Consider the following 18,351-nt stretch of genomic DNA (forward strand, 5'->3'; position numbering starts at 1 on the left):
TAGGCATGGCGAGGTCTTGAATGTGCATGATCATGATGAATTGTTAGATTAGCAAACAATTCTGTGGCAAAAACACAGCAGGATTTGTAAAGGAACTTTTTGCAAGTCACGTCAATATCATAAATATGTTGATGATGCGACCTACACTATAATTTGTAGTAATTCTACTATGAGCATGCCCTTCAGTTGCTGCCTTTTATCCTCCATGTTCACTGTGGCTACTGCACTAATGTAAGGATACTTTGGAGCAGAGAATATACTCCCAAAAAATATCTCCCACTATGCTAACTTCGCAAATGCTTACTTCATTAGCAAAAATCCAGCTGTTGTGTCATCGAACTATGGACTGAAATTCCTCTGATTTCAAAAAAATCTGTAAGGTTTTTTTCCCATGTAGTTAATTACATTATAACCAAGCCAAACACTCTCATAAGATTAGCATGTAAGCCATTGATCGTATTAGCACGTAAGCCCCTCCCCCCCCCACCACCCTCCCCCCATCAGGCTCCACTATTCACAACTCTTGAATGCCTTTGGTTCACACCTTCTGTTTTTTAATCTCTGGCCTTTGTCCAACCATCTACCAATCAAAAAACCCACTCCATGTGTTCCTGTGTTCACCTATTACCTGCTATGCTTTGTCCAGCCTCTCCTCTCTTCCAGCTTTCTTCCCTTCCCACATCAGTCTGAAGAAGGGTCCCGATTTGCAACATCATCAATCCATGTTCTCCAGGAACGTTGCCTGACCCACCAAGTTACTCCAGCAATTTGTGTGCGTCTGTTTTACAAAGCAGTGCCTGCAGTTCCTTGTTTCTACAATTAATGAGTGCAGCTAATTCTCCCCTCCAATTCCCCTTCTATTTCCATTCCTTCTTCTAGCATCACAATTCACAACTCTTCAATCCTTTTGTATCACACCTTGTCTTCATCTCTGGCCTTTGTCCAACCATCTCCTTATCAAAAACACTCCCTCACCTGTATCCACCTATTTCATGCCAGGATTTGTCCAGCCCAGGACTCGAAATTAACGGTTGCCCGGGTGGCATTGACCACCCAAAGTGCCGCCGGGCAACCTAAATGCCGACTCATTTTGCCCGGCTTGGCACTGCAGACACTGGTTTATACCAATAGACACAAAAAACGAGTAACTCAGCGGGTCAGGCAGCATCTCTGGAGAAAAGGAACATGACGTTTCGTGTCGGCGATGGCTGTGTGGGGCAGACACTAGGTGCAGGGTGACAAAGGGTCGGAGCGAATAACGGGCCCCGCACAGCGGCAGCAGCGGCCGTGACAGCGGCTCCACCGCCTCATCCCGCACCCGCCCGCCCCGATAGCGGCCGCTGCTTGCCAATCCGCTAACGGCGCTTTCAAAAGAAACCTTCTCGCACGCCGAGGCCGGGAGGAGGGAGGAAGGGAGAGGCCTCCTTTGAGCTGCACCGCTCGGCCCCGCACCTTGCTGTTGGCTGGCAAAGGAGGGGAGGCGGTGGCGAGGGAGATCCCAACCGCCTCACCTTTTTGCGGCGGCACTTGGCGGTGCACAGGGACGGCGATGGCAGAGGGGCGATGTTGTCTGAGGAGCACTGACCTTCCGTCCTCCCCACCTCCTCTGCCCCTTCCCCCCCTCTCTCTCTCTTGTACGCCCCCCTTATCCTGGGACCCCTCCTCTCCACCCCACACTGATTCCTCATTCCCCCCTCCATCCAGTTCTCACTGACATCCCCTGTGTGCAACCCTGTACTGACCCCCCCCCCCCCAATCTATTCATCCTGCGCTGATCACCCTATCCACCTCGCATTGATTCTCCTGCCACCCCCCATTCATCCTGCACTTGGTCCCCCATTCATCCTGTACTGACCCCCCCTCCATTCACCCCCCATCCATCCTGCACGTGATCCCCCCATTCATCCTGCACTGATGCCCCCATTCATCCTGTACTGACCCCACCCATCCACTGATCCCCTCATCCATCCTTTAGTGATCTACCCATTCATCTTTTACTAATCCCCCATTCATCCTGTGCTGATCCCCCATTCATCCTATACTGATCCCTCATCCATCCTGTACTGACCCCCCTCATTCATCCTGTGCTGATCCCCTCATTCATCCTGTACTGATCCCCTCATTCCTCCTGCACTGATCCCCCCCATTCATCCTGTACTGATCCCCTCATTCATCCTGTAGTGATCCTCCATTCATCCTGCACAGACCCTCCGATCCATACTGTACTGACCCCCCTCCCATTCATCCTGTACGGACCCACCCATTCATCCTGTGCTGATCCACCCCTCCCCCCCTCCCCATCCATCCTGTACTGATCCCCCCATTCAAGAAGAATGGGGGGGAACAGTCTGACGAAGGATCTCGACCCGAAACGTTGCCTATTTCCTTCGCTCCATAGATGCTGCCTCACCCGCTGAGTTTCTCCAGCATTTTTGTCTACCTCCATTGATCCTGTACTGATCCCCCCATCCATCCCGTACTGACCCCTCCATTCAACACCACTGACATCCCCCATGCTCTCCCCTCACAATTTTACCTACTCCAACCAACACATACTAATTCACCTGCCTCAATTCATCCATTCCGCACCGATTTCCTTCTCATGTATTTGTGTTTTCCAAAGACGCTGCTTGACCCACTGAGTAACCCAACACTCTGTCTCTATTAGTGAGTGTTCAATAAAGAAATACCTGATGTATGGTTTGAGTTTATTGACCAAATCTCTTGACAACTCTTCATTGGGTGGAGTTGAGTAATCACGGATAACCTGCAGAGAGGCAGCAAAAGCTAGTCACTAATTGTATTTGAAAAATAACACCAAATACAAGAAAAATACAATTAGCCAACTAGTTTTATCAAAATAATGCAGATTCCCCCCTCATTTTGTTTGTTCTAGGTATGCAGAATTTGATAATACATTAAGCTAAACTCAAAGTGTTGCTCCGCTCTTGTACTGATCACAGATGAAATGTTTGTAGAACGATGGATAGAACAAAAATGCCACAGCAAATAGCTGCATATTTTGAAAGTTACACACTGGTGGGTCTCATGCCTTCAGCAAATGATAACCACAGGGCCATAGCAATAAAATACATTCAAATACTGTGTGGATGAAGTCAATGCTTTTTCTAATTTTTACCCCAAATAAAAGCCAATAAGGTTTCACATCAATCGTTTTGTTCTCTTTCATAATTCAATCTCCCTGTGTACTACTTACTATAATAGATTTATTTTTAAACTACAGATGCTGGACATCTGAAACAAAAACAGAAAATGATGGAATAATTCATCAGGTCAATCAGCATTCATGGAAAGAAAAATCAAATCTACATATCATTTTTAATAATGAGTCTTCGACCTGGGAACGTAATAAAATAAGTTGCATTTACATTTTGGAACGGTTGGGGGTGTGATAAATAGCACACAGGAGGAGGCCAGGATTGTCATGGTAATATGCTGTTTATTAAGCCATCTGGCTGATAACTTAGCAAATTTTAAAAAGAGAGAAAAAAAAAAGGGCTTATAAAAAGCAAGAATTGTTATAGCGAATTGAATCCAAAACAAGAATATTAGAAAAGCTTAACAGATGGGATAGTGGAGAGAGACAAAAGGAGTTAATATACCAGTTGGATAACTTGACCAGTTCTGACATGCTGGGTCTGTGAAATTATTGAATTCCATACCAAATCCCGAGGGCTGAAAAAAATGAGTTGCGGTTCCACAAGCTTGCATTGCCTTTGTTGGAGTAACAGTGGAGGCCAAAGACGGAAGAGATTCGAGTTGGAGTGGGATGGAGAATTAAAGTGACAGCCAAATTACAATTTCTGTGTTGTCCCTGAGGACTGAATGCAGGTGCTTTCCCCCCCCCCAAACTGTTCTTAGTTTCTACAGTGTAGAGGAGGACTGTAGCACTAATTGTAATAAAGTAAACTGGAAGTGCGTGAATTGCTGTTGTCTTATCCATCACTCCTCTACTATCATTGCAACTCAAAACTAAATTTTTTGCACTCGACCAGTTCAGATGAATAGTGTTTGACCATAAGCAACAAAAGCGTTTCACTGTACCTCGGTGCATGTGACAATAAACTAAATGAACTGAACTGACCTGAAACATTAACTCAATTTCTCTTTCCAACCCGTCAAATGCTTCCAGCATTTTCTATTTTTATTCCCTTTGAACTAATTTGTTCCTTCAGTTTTAATCCTTTGTCATCAAATCTGACAGGATACATAGTTATTTGAAGAAGTGATCTCAATAACACACGGCATTCTGCCAACTTTTATGACTCCTCTGGTTTCCTAGGGCCTTAACTCTGCCACAAAATATTTTAAAGACTGCATCAAAGCTCATCCATTCGGGTGCTCTTCTTCCCAGAGCTTCTAACCTCAGATTTACCATCCTGTGTAGCTTTGTTTGAGCTGTGTCTCAAAATAAATAAGCAAACCTCTTCTGGTCGATTGAACATTTCAGTTTATTTCAGTTTGAGTGGATTATTTTCTTCCCACATTGGTAGGAGTACTTTTTCCCCTCTTGTCTATTTCCTTAATTTATACAATACACTTCCAATTCCCTCTGTAACTCTCGTAATCTTAGCACCTCAGGCTTCTTTGCCTATATCTCAGTAAAATTATAATCCCTCTACACCTCAAAATCTGAGCTGTCGTTTTCTTTACTCAAGAGCTGCCCAACTATTTTCCATTCATTACTACCTTCTTTCATTTGCCCGAACTCACTCTTATCTTGAAGATCTTTTTTTCACATCAGTCATATATTCCAAACAATGAGAACTTAAATAGATGTCAAACTATCATTTTGCAGGGTATTTTACTCTGGTTTCACTTCAGGCCTTCTCATATGCAAGAGTCAAGAGTCAAGAGTCAATTTAATTGTCATTTGGACCCCTGGAGGTCCAAACGAAATGCCGTTTCTGCAGCCATACATTACACACAAATAGACCCCAGACACAACATAATTACATTTTTACATAAACATCCATCACATAGCTGTGATGGAAGGCCAAAAAAACTTATCTCTCCACTGCACTCTCCCCCCCCCCCGATGTCAGAGTCAAAGTCAAAGCCCCCGGCAGGCGATGGCGATTGTCCCGCGGCCATTGAAGCCACGCCGGGTGGTGCGAGGTCGCACACCGGGTCTTGGTGTTGGAGCCCCCGGTGTGCGCTCGCAAAGTCCCGCGGCCATTCCAGCCGCGCGGGGCAGTGGTGTCAGGCCCCGCTCCAGGAGCTCTTCGACCCCGCAACTCGGGCGGGAGAAGTCGCCGTTGCAGGAGCCCCGAAAAGCGGTCTCCCTCCAGGGACCCGCGGGCTCCCGGTGCCGCCGTCCGCAGACCCGCAGTAGCAGCCCCCGCATCAGCAGCAGCAGCGGCATCGGCAGCAGCAGCAGCGGCAGCAGCAGCAGCAGCAGCAGCAGCGGCAGCAGCGCTCCTCCACCGCTCCACCCGCTCCGGTCTCGGCCAGCTCCGCGACGGCAACGGTGAGTCGGCACCAGAGTCCCCGGCTTCTTCCCGTTGGAGGCCGCTCCTCGTTGCGGCCTCAACGACACCTGAGACCCCGACGAGAAAAGGTCGGGTCTCCAGTGCAGGGAGAGATTCAAAAGTTTCCCCCCCCCCCTCCCACCCCACCCCCATCCCCCCACACACACACCCCAACATAAAATAACAAAAACTACATATAAACACAGACAAAAAATAATAAAAACGCGGACAGGCTGCAGAGGCCGCTGCTGGCCAGAGCCGCGCCGCCTACCAGACTGTGATGCAGTCTGTACTTATTATGATCTTTCTCCATCTCTCACACAAACACACTCTTCCAATATTTCTTGTACTGTACCTTCCACTGAAATTAAGAGACACATTGATATCTAAAACCAAATAGAATATGTCCCAATTGTTTCCTCTGCATAACAGAGCTTCCAATCTTTTTAAAATATCTACCAAAGTTTCCCTGCTGCAGTGAACAACTCTCCTTTTCTGGTTTTATTAATATGCTAAATATGACTTTCACCTTTCCGTTTCAAAGAAAAACTAACCGATACACCTGGTGTCCTTCTCCTTGGTTTTGTTCCTTTTTAGAACTCCACAAAGTTCATGCTAATATTTTTAACTTTAAGGAAATTAGTGCATGGCACAATCCAAAGAGTATTGGACTTGTAAATCAATGTCTGAGCAAAAATCAATACTTTCTGTAGAGCAAAGGATGATGCTGGTTTATTACAAATTGCCACAATTTCCAATCTCCCTAACAAAATAAAAAAATATTGCAATTGAAGAGGCAGTGACCCACAAAAGTAATACAAACAAAATTCTCATCTAAATATTCCAAGAGCAAAGCGTGGAAAATGGAAATGTTGAGATGTAAATATGCTGTTAAACTGGCATAGATGGAACTCTGCAATACATTTATTAAATTTACCAGAGGAAATCTGGCATTGCAAGAGTTTACCACAGGATGAGAGTTCTGTTCAGCAGCATACTAGTTCAAGCACAAAAACCTAAAACTATCCCATCTCAGAAAGTTACGCACGGAGATGAAAAGTAAAAATAGCAGACAAACACAAACTGCACCATAGTTTTGGTGGTCACCTTTCTGTGGGATGCAGAGCCATTGTATAACTATTGTAGAAATATTGGAATATCTTCAATGACCCGTTTTCAAGGCCCCCACTCCCTCATGGATGTCCAGTTACTCTACACTTCCAGCCCCCAATAGGAAGGTCTTACAGCCCTCTGTTTTTTTCCTCAACCGCAGACCAGCCAATTTCCATCTACTAATACTCTCGTCTGCCTAGCAAAGATGGTCCCTACCCTCAATAACTTCTCCTTCGACTCCTCCAACTTCCTCCAAATCCAAGGCGTAGCTATGGGCACTCGCATGGACCCCAGCTATGCCTACCTCTTTGTAGGGTACGTCGAACAATTACTGTTCCAGGCGTACACTGGCCCTATCCTCGAAGTCTACCTTTGCTACATTGACGACTGCATCGGTGTTGCCTCCTGCACCCATGCAGAACTCACCTAACTTCATTAACATCATGACTAATTTCCATCCTGCACGCATATTCACTTGCATCATCTCCCACATCTCCCTGCCTTTTCTAGATCTCACTGTCTCCATCACAGGAGACAAACTATTGACCAACATCTACCACAAACCTAGTGAAATAACATTGTTATGTACTATTAAAGTGGCAGGGGTAAACAGGATGAAAAAAGTTGGGAACCCCTGTTGTGAAGACTCTATCCCCTGCTCCCAATTCCTCCGTCTACACCACATCTGCGCCTAGGATGAGGTTTTCCATACTAGATAATCAGAGATGTCTTCATTCTTTAGGAAATGGGGGCTCCCCTCTTCCATTATAGATGAGGATCTCACTAGTCTCTTCAATATCCCTCAACTCTGTTTTTGCTCCCCCTCCCCCCCATTCGCAACAAGGACAGAGTCCCCCTTGTCCTCACTTTCCACTCCGTCAGCATATAATCCTCCAACACTTTCACCACCTCCAATGGGATCCTACCACTGGCCACATCTTCCCATCTCCACTCCTTTCTACATTCTACAGAGACAGTTCCCTCCGCAACTCCCTGGTCAACTCGTCCCTTCCCACCAAAAACTACCCCGTCCCCAGGTACTTTTCCCTTGCAGTCCTTTTACTTCCCCCTCGACTCCATCCAAGGACCCCAAAAGACTTTTCAGGTGAGGCAGAGGTTCACTTGCACCTCCTCCAACCTCATCTACCGTATTCGATGTTCCAGGTTTCAACTTGTCTACATCGGCGAGACCAAGTGCAGGCTCGGCGATCATTTTGCTAAACACCTCTGCTCAGTCCGCCTTAACCTACCCGATCTCCCGGTTTCTCAGCACTTTAACTCCCCCTCCCATTCCCAATCGACCTTTCTGTGCTGGCCTCCTCCAGTGTCAGAGTGTGGCTTAGTGCAAATTGGAGGAAAAGCACCTCATATTTCACTTGGGTAGCTTACACCCCAACGGTATGAAAATTGACTTCTCTAACTTCAAATAGCCCTTGCTTTCCCTTCTCAGTTCTCCCACCAGTCTTACTATCTCCGACTACATTCTATATCTGTCCCGCCCACTCCACTGGCAGTCTGAAGGTCTCGACCTGAAACGTCACCCATTCCTTCTCTCCAGATATGCTGCCTGTCCCACTGAGTTACTCCAGCATTTTGTGTCTATCATTGTATTCCATACCTGCTTAAAAGCATGTAGCAATGCTATACACCGTGCATTTGATCCTGTGATAATGCCTTGAGAATACTGCAATCCTAGGCGCACAATAGCAGGATGCACAGTTGAAAGCGTGCTACAAAGGATCAAAGAAAAAATTAGGTGCATAAGTGTATTATGTATATAAATCGCAACATATTAAGGAAATTACTCAGAAACAGTACATTTGTGTAAGCCAATTACTAAATTGTTAGCTCAAAAAATACCACGTTGAAATTAAAATTTAATAAAACGTTTATTGATTATAAATTAAATTTTGCGGGAGGTGATTAAATAGTCAGATATGTTTAAACTCATAACTAAGCGGTTGGATGGATTTCAAACAGTATTGAAAGTTAATTACTAGAAATAGATCTTGTTCCATATCAAATAAATCTGCAAATCTGTTCAATAGTGAACATACAAACAACCATCACATTATAAGATGAGGTAAGTACCAACCCATCCAGATGAAGTAATAAAATATAGTGTTCATTTACAAATATACCAGTGTCATTATAAACTATATCCTAACAGAAATCCTCAAGACTATTCTAAGTTCTTTCATGAACCTTCAAGAACCTGCTAGATTGGTATAGTGACAGATAAACCTGCCACCTTTTCCACGTGTACCAAGTTATAAACGATGGACAATAGTTGCAGGAGTAGGCCATTCGGCCCTTCGAGCCAGCACCGCCATTCAATGTGATCATAGCTGATCATCCCCAATCAGTTCCCCGTTCCTGCCTTCTCCCCATATCCCCTGACTCTGCCATCTTTAAGAGCCCTATCCGCTCACGCACAGCCCCCAACTGCGCAGGCGCGGCTAGAGAGAGAGGGGGGTAGACTTGGAGAGGGTAGAGAGGGAGGCGGAGGTGTAGATAGGTAGAGTGGGAGGGGGGTAGAGAGAGAGGGGATTGAGATGGAGGGGAGGGGGTAGAGATGGGGGGAGGGGTAGGGAGGGAGGTGGAGGGGGTAGAGAGAGAGAGGGGGTACAGATGGAGGGGAGGGGATATAGAGAGAGGGTAGAGGGAGATGGAGAGAGGGGCAGAGAGGGATGGGGGTAGAGACCTGGAAGCAGAGAGAGACAGAGAGAAGCAGAGGGAGCGGGCAGAGAGAGGGCAGAGAGAGAGGGAGGCCATAGAGAGAGTGAGAGAGGGCAGAGAGAGAGAGGGGGTAGAGAGAGAGGGGGCAGAGGGAGAAAGAGGGCAGAGGGAGAGAGGGCAGAGAGGGATAGAGGGCAAAGAGGGAGAGAGGGCAGAGAAGGTGGGGCTAGTGAGGGAAGGGGAGGGGGTAGAGAGGGAGGGGGAGTACAGAGGGAGGGTAGAGGGAGATGGAGAGGGGAAGAGATGGATGGGAGTAGAGACCTTGAGGCAGAGAAAGGGCAGAGAGAGAGAGGGCAGAGAGAGAGAGAGAGAGAGTGAGGGCAGAGAGAGAGAGAGTGAGGGCAGAGAGAGAGAGAGAGTGAGGGCAGAGAGGGAGAGAGGGCAAGCAAAGAGTGAGAGGACTTTGAAGGAGGGGCCTTTCCACTTGATGTACAGGTCATGATCCTCCAGGAAGGTGAGTTTCTCCTTCTGGATGTAATCGGTCACTGCCAGCATATTACCGAGCAAGACGTTTTTAAACCCCACCGTCTGACGGATATCGGCGTAGCTGGGGATATTGATGCCGGATGGGATGCCGCTGCCAGCAAAGGTGAGCACGTCGAGGGAGGTGAAGTCGGGCTTGAGGAATCGGTCCTTGTCAAAGGGCTGGGGCCACAGTAGCTGGGGCAGCAGCCGCTCAGCAGAGGCCACCAGCCAGGTGAACTTGGCATTCAAGTTCTTGTTCATCACCGCCACAAACCCTTCAAACTCCCCTCTGGAGCCATAGGGGTCACGGTAACTTTCAATGAAGCCTATGTAACTCCCCACGATGGGCCCCTCATCCCGAATCCAGTGCTTGGAGCCCTCCTTGTGTGAGCAGAACCGAGCATGCAGGGCCGAATAGGGTCCGTGGGGCCGAACATGGAGTGCTGGAGGCGGAGGGAGTAGAGACGGAGAGGGAGGTGAGGGGGGAGGTGAGGGAGAGTGGCAGAGAGGGAGGGGGTTAGAGAGAGGGGGGTAGAGTCGAGGGAGGGAGGGTATAGATGGAGAGGGCGAGGGATCCCAGCTAGGCCGAGCGAGTTGGAATGCTGGAGTGCCCCTCGCGCCTGGAGCGTCTGAATGTATTGTGACGTTAGGCGGCATTTTTTTCTTCAAAGATAGAACGTTAATAACTTTAATATTTTGAAGCTGTTTTTAAAAAGTTAATAACTTGTTAAATATAGGTAGAAATGTGACGGGAAGATATGTATCCGGTCGGGGGAGAAAATATGAGTAGCATGTGTGAAAATGGGAAGGCAGAGGCCAAGCGTTTGGAACAAGATACAAATTAAGGAGTTTAAAAGAAAGCCAACATAACCCTGGCTCACACAGACATTTAGATGTTGAGAACAAAGGGAAGAGTTTTAGAATAATAGAGATAGATGATCCACAAAAAGGACATTTCTAATGGATAGAAATAATTACCACAATACATCAGTAAATACATCATGGCTACAACTTAATTGATGTAATTTCTAATACCACACTCAGCCATACAACCAATATATTAAAACAAATCTTACGTTAGTTGTTGGGTTAGTGGCATTTTACGGCTGTATTGGTGCAAGTGTAAAAAAAACAGACCAACTTTATTTCCATAATCTTGTCTCTGTGGAATCTGCAAATAAATGGAACAAATACTTTTATATCCATTTATAGTCAACATATTTGTGATAACTGCTAATCAAATCACCACCAAAGAACATTGAACAGGATATCACAGGTAACTCCCCTGGACTTTCTAATAGTGCTCACTGAACTTTTATTTCTACCTCCGAGAGCAGATTGTGCCTTTGTTTCCCATTTGATTTTGGAAAAATCACATTCTTTCAGATGCTGCACTTCATAAGATCATAAGTGATAGGTATAGAATTAGGCCATTCAACCCATCAAGTCTACTCCGCCATCCAATCATGGCTGATCTATCTCTCCCTCCTAACCCTATTCTCCTGCCTTCTGCCTAGAACCTCTTCCACCCGTACTAGTCAAGAATCTATCTACAGTACATTCAGAAAGTATTCAGACCCCTTCACTTTTTCCACATTTTGTTATGTTGCAGCCTTATTTTAAAATTGATTTTTTTTTTAAATCATCCATTTATACACAATACCCCAGAATGAAGAAGCAAAAACATGTGTCTAGAAATTTTTGCAAAGTAATTACAAAGAAATAACTGAAATATCACATTTACATGAGTATTCAGACCCTTTGCTATGACAGTCATAATTGAGCTTAGGTTCCATTGATTATCCTTGAGATGTTTCGGCAATTTGATTGGAGTCCACCAGTGGTAAATTGAATTGATCGTACATGATTTGGAAAGGCACACACCTGTCTATATAAGGTCCCATAGTTGACAGTGCACGTCAGAGCAAAAACCAAGCCACGAAGACAAAGGAATTGGCCGTAGATCTCTGAGACAGGATTGTATCAAGACACAGATCTGGGGAAGGGTATAAAACAATTTCTACAGCATTGCAGGTCCCGAAGAGCACAGTGGCCTCCGTCATTCTTAAATGGAAGAACTTTGGAAACAACAGGACTCTTCATATAGCTGGCTGCCCGGACAAACTGAGCAATCGGGGGAAAAGGGCCTTGGTCAGGGAGGTGACCAATAACCCGATGGTCACTCTGACAGAGCTCCAGAGTTCCTCTGTGGACATGTGGAGATGGGAGAACCTTCCAGAAGGATAACTATATCTGTAGCACTCCACCAATCAGGCCTTTGTGGTAGTGGTCAGACGGAAGAAACTCCTCAGTAAAAGGCACATGACAGCCGCTTGGAGATTGCCAAGAGGCACCTAAAGGACTCTCAGACCATGGGAAACAAGATTCTCTGGTCTGATGAACTCCAGATTGAACTCTTTGGCCTGAATGCCAAGAGTCAAGTCTGGAGGAAACCAGGTACTGCTCATCACCGTGAAGCATGGTGGTGGCAGCATCATGCTGTCGGGATGTTTTTCAGTGGCAGGAATTGGGAGATCAGTCAGGATTGAGGGAAAGATGAACGGAGCAAAGTACAGAGAGATCCTTGATGAAAATCTGCTCCAGAACATTCTGGACATCAGACTGGGGCAGAGGTTCACCTTCCAACAGGACAACAACTCTAAGACAACGCCGGAGTGGCTTCATGACAAGTCTGTGAATGTCCTTGAGTGGCCCAGCCAGAGCCCGGACTTGAACCTGATCGAACATCTCTGGAGGGACCTGAAAATTGCTGTGCATGGATGCCCCCCTTCCAACCTGACAGAGCTTGAAAGGATCTGCAGAGAAGCATGGGAGAAATTACCCAATACAGGTGAGCCAAGCTTGTAGCATCATACCCAAGGCTGTAATCGCTGCCAAAGGTGCCTCAACAAAGTACTGAGCAAAGGGTCTGAATACTTATGTAAATGTGATATTTCAGTTATTTCTTTTTAATTACTTTGCAAACATTTCTAAACATCTGTTTTTGCTTTTTTATTATGGGGTATTGTGTGTAGATTAATGATTAAAACATTTTTTTTTATCCATTTAAGAATAAGGTTGTAACGTAACAAAATGTGGAAAATGGGTCTGAATAGTTTCTGAATGCACTGTATCCCTGCCTTAAATATATCCACTGACTTTGCCTTCACAGCTTGCTGTGTCAAAGAATTCCACAGATTCACCACCCTCTGATTAAAGAAATTCCTCCTCGTCTCCTTCCTAAAAGAACGACCTTTAATTTTGCAGCTATGATCTCTAGACCTAGACCTAGACCATGAGTGAAAACATCCTCTCCACATCCACTCTATCCAAGCCTTTCACTATTCTGTACGTTTCAATGAGATCCCCCCTCATTCTTCTAAACTCCAGCAAATATAGGCCATCAAACGCTCATCATATGTCAAGCTTATCACGTGTGTAAACCAAAGATTTTTGTGTCCAAACTTTCAGGGTGGGACTTGAATCTACAACCACCGGCTCAAAGTCAGGTATGTCCCAAAATGTTCTATGATTGACCTCTAATTTCAAACAACTTACATGGAACACCAAATTCTTGTGGACTTTTTGTTCCAAAATTCATGCAAATTACATGTATTCCATAATATGGCTATCATTCTAATAAAAACTGAGAAAATAAGATCATAACACAGATAACTGGACAAAAATCATTGTCTTTTTGCAGCACTAAACCATTGTAGAGCTATTAAAAAATACTTCAAGTAATGATCCAACAGATTTATTCGCATATAGTAAAGTTACACAGCAAGTCATCACCTCTGTGACTTCATCCCCACTAACCGCCAGTATCTAGAAGCATTGGTAATAACTGGTGACAGTATGGTAATACCCGGGCTGGATTATAGATCCGAGTGGTGTGTTAGTATTAGGTAAGACAGATCTACAATCATTGAAACATTTCAATATGGGGAATGTGGTAGAAGTTGGAGAGGGAAAGATGAATTGAAATAGCTATGCCCTAGCTATACCTGAGAATAAAACATGAATTATATTCTCTTTGATTAGAGAGGGTCTAAAGCAACTAGCTCTGCAAGGTTAGGGAAATATTTTACTAAGTAAATCAATTATTTTCTGATCAATTTTTATCAGTCAAATAAGTGAAAGGGCAAAAAGAAGTGAAAACAAAATAAAATCGCTACATATTACATAATTGTTGTAAATATTATTAAGTAATCAAAGAAACACCTATTTTTGAATACTGTTTCCATCCTCGACACTTTCCCTCACACCTAAAATCAGCAAAAGGATTCCCTTGCCCACCTTTCTGCTGACCTACAATGGAACACTATTTCCAGCATGAGCTGTATGATGCCATAACTAAAGACATCTTCCTTTTTCCCTTCTGGTTTTCTGAAGGTACAGTTTCCCCTTCAACATACTAGCTGGCTCCTGATTATCATATTTCCTTCCATTCCCTTGTTGCTACAAATCCACCCAAACTAACGCTGACATAATATATGTGTTCAAGAAGGAACTGCAGATGCTGGAAGATCGAAGGTACACAAAAAAGGTGGAGAAACTCAGCGGGTGTAGCAGCATCTATGGAGCGAAGGAAATAGGTGACGTTTCGGGCCGAAACCCTTCTTCATAATATATGTGGTCTCCCCATTTTAAATGAAAGGGTTGAAAAGCTGATGAAAAATCATGTCAGTAGTCTTCATCATCTGGGTATCTTTCTTTTGATATTTAATAACCGAAAGGACAGTTGTATAAAAGGAACACTGGATTAAAACAAAATATTTAAAAGATACCTGTTGCCGTTCCAATTTTTTGGCCATCTTTTTACAAACCGCAGGGTCATCTGCCTGAACATAATCTGGGAGTCGTTTCACTACTACAGAAAAATAACACAGCTGTTTCATTTCTCAGGACAATGACAAACACAATTATATAAAACAGTAAAATACATATTAGGTTTTCAATTTCTTCCTTTAGAACCTCAAAACAAACTCATTGTATTCTCTTGTATTATAATGGCAGAACATAATATAAATCTCAGGTCTAAATCAAAAGCCATAAACATTTCATCTTCCACGTTTTATCATGGTCAGTTCAGAACTCTCAGAAGCACATTGGCTTTCAACTACAACTGAAACATGTTTTATAGGAATACAAGGCTGAAATAATATATTGCTTATTGTACAAGGCTTGCATTAATAACCAAAACAGTTAATGAGGCTAACTACCTGTTTTATGATAGTAAAGATATTGACATTCTGGCAGAGTATGTGAAATCGACATCGACAATTGGGAAACCAATGCCAAGGACAGGAAACTCGGCGAACCATCATCCAAGAAGGAACAGCGACATTCGATGCCAACAGATGCGCAGAATTGGAAGAAAAGAGAAGAAAACGGAAAGAGAGGCAGCAACAACCAAAGCCAGATCTGCCATCTGGAATTACCTGTCCAGACTGCTGAAAACATTCAAAGCCAGGATTGGACTCATAAGCCACCTGGAGAGTCCACAAAAACAACGGAACGTAGACTATCCTCGACCTCGAGGGATAGCCACGACGACGATATGATAGTAAAGATATTGACATTCTAGCAGAGACCCAATGGACCACAACGCCTCTTCCTGCAACATGTTTTTTGATTTCTACATATAAATACAGCTCTACAGCAGATGAATGCTAATTGGAATGGAACTGCTCAATTCTTAATTTACTCAGCAGTATTTAAGTTAAACAAGGCAGAATGGTGACAGTGTAACTTGTTCCATTGTTAACAGAAAGTTTGCAATGATCCAATTTCTACTTTTTTCTCGGTATACTCCAAAATGATTGCACCTGACGTTTTTACCTTGCTGTGGCTCGCTAGGGACAGGCTTTGTCTTCGTTGAAACAGCCTGCTGGCCTTGATCCAATTTTTTAGATTGTTTTGCACGTTCATCTTGTTTTGCCTTGCGCTCTGCTCTAAGTTCATTTTTTGCTTTTCCAGTCAAACTTTTCTCATTACCAATAGGCATGTCGCCTGATGCTGCATTTGCTGTTGCATCTGAAAAAAAAAAGATTATGGGGTCAAAACTAATCACAATGTTTTAAATTTGGCTATTAACTTCTTACATTTTCCAACAAAGTGAAAAAATATGACATCTGAATGGTGATTAACCTTCACTTCCACAAGTATTTCATTAAATGGTTTTCAGATGATGTGATCAATGGACATCCTTTCAATTCTTCTAAGACAAACCTAATAAGCATCACTGGACAATAATGTAACTAAAAGGGGAAAAACATATATAAAGTGCTAACTTCACTTGCCACTACAAAATCAAAATTAGGAATGATCCTGAAATTCATCAGCAGGCTCTACCATTTTGCCATGCTATTTCAAAACGTTTCTACTCTTTTAGGCAATGATTAAGTCAACGAGTGCTCACCCTCTAAGTCTTTCTAAACTGCCTGCCAAGAAGAAAGAGTCAGTGCAAATGACCTGACAAGGTTCATCTGTTTCTTCTCTTTACTCCTGCTACGAGTAAACATGATAACTACGCCTCAAGGGAGAATACAACATTAAATCATTCGTGCTGAAGTTACATGTATGGACACAATCTTCCTCTCCGAAACAAATAAGTTACTAATCACAGCACAAGAACAACCTCGACAAAAACATTTCAGCTTTTTGAATTAATTTACCATTGCTACACTACTGAGACAGACAGAATTTTACCATTTTAACAATCAACATATATTTTACCATACTCCTATTTGTAGATATTTTAAACCTACTCACCACCACAAAGCTCTGCACAATACAAATTTATGCATTGAAGCTGACCAGTGAACATTTTCTTGGAAGCACAAAGAATTGCAGATCCCAGAATCTTGAGTAAAACAAGTGCTGGAGTAATTTAGCGGGTCAGAATCTTTCCTTCGGGTCTGAAGAAGAGTTCTGACCCAGGACGTTGCCTATCCATTTCCTCCAGAGATGCTGCCTGACCTTCTTCTTCTTCTTCTTTGACAGTCCCTTGAGGTCGACTTCCTACCACTCTGGTTCTGAATGACTAAAGAGCTCCATCTAGGATCTTTGACAGCAGCTAGCACATTTGAAAAGAAAGTGCATGGCATAATTCATGGGTGGATTATTTGACAGGTTATGTGCTCCATCTGCCATTTTCATTTGATGTTTGCATTTTTCTTCGTGTTGAGCAGTAATGGGGCAATGATTCCCATGAAGGCTCAAAATAATTGGTACACTTACCTGGCCAAGGTAAGTTATTTTTCCCTCTATATGGCCAAAAGGTGCTACTGCTGCATGAGAAGCAAAGATGAATTTCATTATCAATATCTATCACCACTGAAAGGTGGCTCCTGATACAAGGAAACTGATCCATATTTTCTGTGGTCTCCATTGTCATCTGATTATAAGGGACAGGAGTAGCAGGATGCTCTTGGACGTTTGCCTTATTGATATTTATGATGGTTCATTCCTTTGAATGCCTCAGTAAACAAGCCAATAATGATACGGAGTTCCACCATCAAAAGCACACACCCGCAAAATTCTACAATGTATTGTAGTCCGATGTTTGCTGGTGAAGCTTGAACAGTTCCCACCCAACGTGTAGATTACATCCATTGTGAATGAGAGGAAGTTAGACTGAAGGGCCAAATGCCCTCCTTCTCTGGCATTATAAGTAATTCCAGTGAGCAACCTTTGCAATCGGAGTAAGTTTGAGGTGATGCACAATGGGAGGTTGAATGTAAGAGGAGATGGCCAATTAATGGCAAGATTCTTAACAGCATTGATATGGAGGGATTTTGGAGTCCAAGTCCGTGGTTCACTGAAGGTGACAGCACAAGTTGATAGGGTGGTGAAGAATGGTATGCTTGTCTTCATTGCTAGGGGCATTGGGTATAAGAGTCAGGAAGTCAGGATGCAGCACTATAAGAGAAACAAGGAACTGTAGATGCTGGTTAATACACAAAAGGACACAAAGTGTTGCAGTAACTCAGCAGGTCAAGCAACATGTCTGGAAAACATGGAAAGTGAAATTTAGTGACCTTTTAGGTCTAGACCCTTCTTCAAACAGATTGTGTGTGGGAAGGGGGAGGGCGATAAGAAAACTAGAAGAGGGACGAGGCAGGACAATGATTGGCAGGTAATAGGCAAATTGTTACGCTCAACCCGAAATGTCACCTGTCCATGTTCTCCAGAAATGCTGCCTGACCTGCTGAGTTACTCCAGCCCTTTGTGTCCTTTTGCAGCTGCATAAGACTTTGGTTAGGCCGCACTTAGAGTATTGCATGCAGTTTGGGGCTCCCCATTACAGGATGAATGTGGAGGTTATAGAGAGGGTGAAGAGAAGGTTTATCAGAATGCTGTCTAGATTAGAGGGTTTCAGCTACAAGGACATGTGGGATAAAATTGGATTGTTTTCTCTGGAACGGGTAACTGAATGTGGATGATCGGCCATGATCACAGTGAATGGCGGTGCTGGCACGAAGGGCCGAAGGGCCGAATGGCCTACTCCTGCACCTATTGTCTATGACGTTGAAGG

The 18,351-nt window shown here is 44.0% G+C and overlaps 1 protein-coding gene across 1 annotated transcript in view; it reads right to left on the minus strand.

Moving 5' to 3' along the window:
* The window catches only part of eif2b4 (eukaryotic translation initiation factor 2B, subunit 4 delta), a 51,551-nt gene that overhangs the window by 17,615 nt on the left and 15,585 nt on the right, over positions 1 to 18,351 (minus strand). Inside the window, 5 exon segments of the mRNA XM_055635905.1 lie at positions 2,691 to 2,767; positions 8,224 to 8,335; positions 10,886 to 10,980; positions 14,600 to 14,682; positions 15,654 to 15,848. Coding sequence (XP_055491880.1) covers positions 2,691 to 2,767; positions 8,224 to 8,335; positions 10,886 to 10,980; positions 14,600 to 14,682; positions 15,654 to 15,848 — 562 coding nt within the window.

This window comes from Leucoraja erinacea, chromosome 5 (genome assembly GCF_028641065.1).
Source record: "Leucoraja erinacea ecotype New England chromosome 5, Leri_hhj_1, whole genome shotgun sequence".
Taxonomy (NCBI): domain Eukaryota; kingdom Metazoa; phylum Chordata; class Chondrichthyes; order Rajiformes; family Rajidae; genus Leucoraja; species Leucoraja erinaceus.